We start from the raw sequence: 5,936 nt of genomic DNA on the forward strand, positions 1-5,936 counted from the left end.
AGTGTCATGTCCGATCAATCAGCGATATATTCAACGGTGACTGCAGCCACGATTTCAATGAACAGTTCGGGGATGGAGAGAACTTTATCAAGACAAGGGATTGGGACGGCATCATCATGCCTGAATGGGTGGAATATGTGGGGGAGCAATTTGGTGAGGCAATATGAATGCTTGACCGGAGAGAATACTGAAGCACCGGAATATTCAGACGGCGAGGACGACGGGGAACCTCCAATGGTCAAATCAAAGAAACGAGTCCCCAGAAAACTAGTTGAACTTGATGAAGATGCTGATGGGTGGCCGATTCTGCCTGACACCACGGGGTGGAAACGAGCTGAACAACAGCACATGATCCGCTCTTTCTTGACGAAGAGTCCATAAATGAAAGTTGCCGTATGTGATGCTCAGATGCATGGTGGAGGGTGATGAGATCTTTGAAGATCCGAGTCAACCGATCTCTGGACTCACAGAACGCCAACAATACAGCGCAGTTGCTTTCCAAAACCTCTTCAGCTGTGGGATCTCGCACTTCATCGCCGGGCTTAATGAGGCTGCCCAGCATTGTTTGGGTGAGGCGATCAACTGTCAATAAGTCAGTAAAGTTGGTCAGTAAAGTTGGAAGAGCAATGTCAGTTGCGTGGTGCTTACATTCGTCGCCATTGAGCCGTTTCACTATGGCAACGGCGGCCTTCTCAGCGTCGCCGATAATGATTCCAATGGATTCACGCCGCATGACTTCACTGGCGGGATCAAGTTTCCGTCGTTTGGGAATGGGGAAAGCACCCTCAAGGTTTGGTAAATCCTTCGGTGTGTAGGTGACTGGCTGCGAAGGCGGTGGTGCTTCTGGGTTGGCAGCTGTAAGGGGCGCCAGTGTCCAATCCCCTACCTTTGCAGGAGGAACCTTACAACCAAACTGGAATGCTTCAATGGTGGTTATTCTTTGGAGAGCTCCTAGATATGTATGAGTGACTTACATTGATTGTTGTGGTCAAACCCAACATGTTTGCCAACACCTGTTGTCGGTGCAGGTCTTGGCTGCCAGCCAAAGTTGAACTTGGGTGTATGTTCAGCCACCAGTGCAGTGGAACGAGTGGAAGGCGGGGAAGGCGGCGATGCAGCTCTCTTGAGAGGGATCACTGATGCTTGCATTGCATTGTCAGGATCGTTGGAAGAGCTACGGCGAGTGTTCTGGACAGGCAGCGGCGAGATCAGTGAGGATGGAGTGTCAGTCTCTAGATCCATCCCAAAGTTGAATGGTTGGGCTGCCAAGGTTGCCGGCTTCGCTGTTGAAAGGGACTTTGTGAAGCCAAAGTTGAATGGCATTGGAACATGGGTAGGTGGTGTAGGCTCGGAGTTCACTGCCACTGGGCTAAAAGGTTGGGCTGCCGGGACTGCTGGCTGCTGTGGTGGAAGGGGCCGAGTCCAGCCAAAGTTGAATGTCAGAGCTAGGGAAGGTGGTGTGAGCACCGAGTCCACTACCGCCGGACCTTGTTTGTGTGCCGTAAACCCGAAGTTGAATTTCTGAGGTGGCGGTCCCATGGCAGCCGTATGATCAGGCGTATCTGGCAAATGGACTGCCGCCGGGCTCTGCCTTCTCACCTCAAACCCAAAATTAAATTTGGGGTGTGCGGTAGGCATCTGGGGCTCGATATCTGACGTAAGATTGGTGGGTGGTTTTTCAAACCCAAAGTTGAACCCTACTTAGAAATAAATTAAGGATCATTTACAGTACAACAAAACTCACTTTGAAGTCGGTTGCCGGTGTTGGATGTCGGCAGGTACGACGATCTATCGCCGCCATTTGGTAGATCAAAATGTACGTGACGGTTAGCTACATTAGGCATCTTGTAAACAGTAGTTGAGTTTCAGATGAGAGATTGTAACAGAATCTTCAAAGAACAGTGGGCATTAAATATGTGCCGATTAATGTTGTGGCCGCATCTGTGGGGTTTAAACACTTAGCCAGAACAATAGATTCTGTCCATGGGAATGTGAACACGTGGCCAGTGATGTGGTGCTTCTGGGTCCGCATTGTGCCGCATGGCACGGGTGCTCGAGCCAAGTTTGTATAATGACATGAAATTTTAATTTGTTCCATTTGGCATATAATACAGAAGTTAATTGTCCCCATCTTTTGAACTTACACTCACATTCCCTGCTCATCATGCCATCCTCAGAAGATTCGAATAAGGCATTCAATGAAGCCACCACCGGGGTCCTGCAAATTTTGGCGAGAGCCTTGCAGTTGACCGATGGTGTTGCCAGCCACCTGGACATGGTGAAGGAAATGGCGAACATCATGGTCAGGATGTCTTCATTAGTCATGGACTCTGACCTAATTAATCTCAGACTCGAGCATTTCAAACACATGCATGGTCGGCGACAGTCATTCCGCCAATATTACTCTTGGCAGCCATGGAATTGATGGAGCACGTCGATCGTGTTAGCCAGACATCATTTCTTAGTGTAGAGCGCCATCAGTTGTATCTCAAGGCCCACAAGGCAATCACAGGTCTGATCCCAGCGCCAATTTCACAAGCTCCACCTGTCAAGCTGCCGACTGATCCGGCGGCTCTCCCTTCAGTTGTAGCAAAGTCAAAGAAACCCGGCAGGTCTGTAGCAAGGAAAACACTGATGAGGGTATGCAGCGATAGTGATGAGGTGGAAATTGTTGAGGGTATGACCCAAAGCGATGACCTCAGGAAGAGGAAGCGCACGTCCAGTGGCGCAACTGAATCTGAACCGGTCGCCGCTTCCAATCAAGCCGCCAAAGACGCCATCGCGCTGGTAATGGCAGAGAATGACATGGCCAAGGACGTTGCGCCGGGAAATACAGATACAATGCCCACCAGGCCCAAGGGCAAGCCAAAAAGCAAGCAGGTAGAGATAGTAATCTTGTCCAGGTCTGACATCACAATGGACAGGAAAGGCAAGGGAAAGGAAGTTGTGCTGCCAGTGGAGATGGACTGGCGGGATCATGGGTGGAAGAAGTCTAGAGCTGTTAGTTCTAACAGGCCGCCAATCAAGGGGAATCATTTATCTACCGAATCGCCACCGATGGCACCCGCCGGTGATCAATGGAAACCATGGTATGAGGCACAGGTACGGAGTATTGTTTATCTATCCTTCTGTTTTCTTGATCACTGTGTGCTGCAGAAACAGGCGAGTACTGTGGCGACCATGGTGAAACGGCAAAAAAGTCAAGGCATGTCTAAGGAGCACCAAGTGACGGCCACCGCTGAGTCTGTCGGCGACGTTGGGATGGCGTTGGAGGCTGATATCAGGGCTGTAAGCAGTCAAAATGCCTTATGTCTTCCTCCTTCTCATGTGGTGCAGAATACTACCATTGCCGCCGTTCCACACACACCTCCTCGACAAAGTCAATCCCCTCTGTCATTTGCCGGCGACATGGACATTGACCTGGTCGGTGACACAGTTGCAAGAGATTTGCAGGCCATGACACTGGAGGTGAAGACTGATTCGAAGTCCCTCCTTACGGTCGTTCAGGATACGATCAACGAACTCCAGACTCAGGTGGCCGATATCCGAACTCAGAATGCCGAGATGGCTGAGTTGATTCAGAATATGAATGGCCGCCTTGCTGCCCAGGATACTGACATCCGAGCCATGGAGAAAATGCATGCCAAAATGGCCATATTGCAAGAGGAGGTCAAAGCCTTGCACGCCGAATCTCAGACTCGCGATTCTCAACTCCGGAACGCTGATGCAATGTTGACTGCACAAGGAAATTGTACCGCCGTGCTGATGGATGCCTATGAATCCATCTGCCAATGTGTTGTCCCGAACCAAACTGTTCCTCATTTCAGTAATGCTACATTCTTTCCTCCTGCCAGTCAATCAGCTCCATACAGTCAAGGTATGAGCGCCGGGCAGGCGCAGGTCATGGAACAGCTTTATTTCAATTTGACACCAGTTCCATCCACCATCGCCGGTAACTCCGTGTCAAATATCGCCGAACCTTCAGGTTCCCAGATCAACTGTCCGTCTAGTGAATCGGCATCTGGGAGGGGTCCCACCTAAACTATTTCGATTGGTAGGGTAGATAATTTAGAACTTCGTAGAAATGTTCTTGTTATATTTTCACCATTGATAACCATATGGGATGCGCTGTTGTGATGCGCCGGCCTAATGCCGATGATTGCCTTGCTTTCAGGCCACCATGCATCGATTCTCGCGAAGTTATGGTCTGTTTCCTTTATAGAGGACGTACACCCTACCGCCAAGCCTGCACCATTATGTTCGTATTATTCCTTCATTGGCAAGGCTCGGGCACATGGCTGTCTTAACCGGGGGCCTGATATTTTTCTGTCATCATCTTATGTCCCATCATTGATTCCTGATAAGTGGTAATTATAAAGGTGTTTTGCAGTCAGTGATACGGTTGTGTCTGTCCCCGCCTCAATGAGTCTCATACCCGCTGACTGGGCTTTGGCCACCACTCATATTGCCAGTGACTATGTTTGCTGCCAGTTCTGTGCTATTGTTGGAGTGGCACCGAAGATCCTCCCACCGCCGGAGCTTGATGTTGTGTTGATGCTTGGTTGTTCCCACCTTGCAAGGATCCTCGCCGATGCATATCTCAATCCAGGTAATAACCTTTCCATGCATCCGGTGCTAGCGTTGATTTGAATTGGCTTTAGTCACTATTAACTTCGATATGACGAGGTATCCAAAGTACTGCAAAAGCAGGAGAGAGGTGTTAACCCCAGACGTGAAGAATTCCTCCTCACCCGATACCCGCCGGATCAGTGAGATTATCCTGGAGCGTCCTGCAGTTGTCCTGGACAAATTTGGTCTTATCGTGCTATGGTACCTCCCCGGAGCCATTGATGCTGCCATTCAGGTAAGCTCGCACAACTCACCGATGATCTCCACTCACTGTTACAGAATGACATGATTTCGGCGACAATGATGATGTCAGGCCTGCTGGGCAAGAGTATCACCTGTGGTACATCGCTGAAGGAGAAATGGCATACCGATGAATCCAATTTTCAAATCAGTGAACATGGCCTTACCTCAGGGTGCATAAATCTATCACCGTGCTGGTTCCTGCAAGCTCATCCAGTGCGTTGACATGTTGGAACAGAATATTCTCACCTGAGTCCTTCATAGGCTCCACAGTTTCAGCCTGAAGTGTCGGCGACCCTTAAATGCAACAATGGTGTGGCCTACTGTCGGGCGATGTGCAGACCGGTGGCCCTTGTTGCCGCTGCATTGAGAGTCATGCACTCCGGTCTCTATTGGTCATCATTGACAACACAACTGGGGCTCGGGGTTTGGGCAGATACTCATCAAACACAGACCATGGGGACGCGGCTCAGAGAATGGGCATCTGTCTTTACTGTTGTTGCTGTTATGTGCAACCAGTATACTCCCTTGCACCAAGATGCTCTATCCCGCACTCAATGGTTTGACATAATGACCAGTGTCGGCGGTTATACATTGGCGCGAATGAAGATGCCAAATATAGGGATTGAAATTGCCTATAATCCAGGTGTCATGGCTGGTACCTCGGGAAGAATTGTTAGGCATGGGGTGAACTGGGTGAACGGCGATCAAGTTGGCTGGGTGTGGTATATGAGGGATGATATTCATGAATTTGTAGATGTACCCCGAGGTGATTATTCAAGGTACAAATCTGTAATTACTGATGCAATGCAATTCGCATAGAGTTATGGTAGATATAGTACATTGGTCAATGCGACCACAAGTTGTCACAGTAATGTTAGATTCTGGACCATACATGCGTCGGCGAACTTCTGAACCAGTCTCACCAGCCATAGGTGTATCAGCAACAGTCATTGCTGTTTGGCAATATATCGCCGGTTCAAGTGTATCTCAGTCGATGGGTTTGATGTGAGCCCACCCTTGATTGACAATGTATCTCTTGGGCCGTATCCTACTACCGGCAGCAG

At 49.5% G+C, this 5,936-nt stretch overlaps 3 protein-coding genes across 3 annotated transcripts; 2 read left to right on the forward strand and 1 right to left on the reverse strand.

The window, feature by feature from the left end:
- Positions 1-14: 14 nt before the first annotated feature.
- Positions 15-1,844, reverse strand: F5891DRAFT_1204395 (uncharacterized protein; the record flags this gene model as incomplete). The annotated part of the gene is made up of 5 exons (XM_041369003.1): positions 15-403; positions 469-582; positions 649-921; positions 975-1,697; positions 1,745-1,844. The coding sequence occupies 5 exons, from the start codon at positions 1,842-1,844 to the stop codon at positions 15-17; spliced, it is 1,599 nt and encodes a 532-aa protein (XP_041216022.1).
- Positions 1,845-2,164: 320 nt separating this feature from the next.
- F5891DRAFT_1204396 (uncharacterized protein) lies at positions 2,165-4,041 on the forward strand (the record flags this gene model as incomplete). The annotated part of the gene is made up of 5 exons (XM_041369004.1): positions 2,165-2,302; positions 2,350-2,612; positions 2,649-3,102; positions 3,157-3,288; positions 3,337-4,041. The coding sequence occupies 5 exons, from the start codon at positions 2,165-2,167 to the stop codon at positions 4,039-4,041; spliced, it is 1,692 nt and encodes a 563-aa protein (XP_041216023.1).
- Positions 4,042-4,422: 381 nt separating this feature from the next.
- F5891DRAFT_1204397 (uncharacterized protein) lies at positions 4,423-5,702 on the forward strand (the record flags this gene model as incomplete). Its single annotated transcript, XM_041369005.1, has 5 exons — positions 4,423-4,609; positions 4,662-4,864; positions 4,909-5,085; positions 5,134-5,638; positions 5,692-5,702. The coding sequence occupies 5 exons, from the start codon at positions 4,423-4,425 to the stop codon at positions 5,700-5,702; spliced, it is 1,083 nt and encodes a 360-aa protein (XP_041216024.1).
- Positions 5,703-5,936: the final 234 nt, after the last annotated feature.

This window comes from Suillus fuscotomentosus, assembly GCF_016647785.1.
Source record: "Suillus fuscotomentosus strain FC203 chromosome Unknown F5891scaffold_728, whole genome shotgun sequence".
Taxonomy (NCBI): Eukaryota; Fungi; Basidiomycota; class Agaricomycetes; order Boletales; family Suillaceae; genus Suillus; species Suillus fuscotomentosus.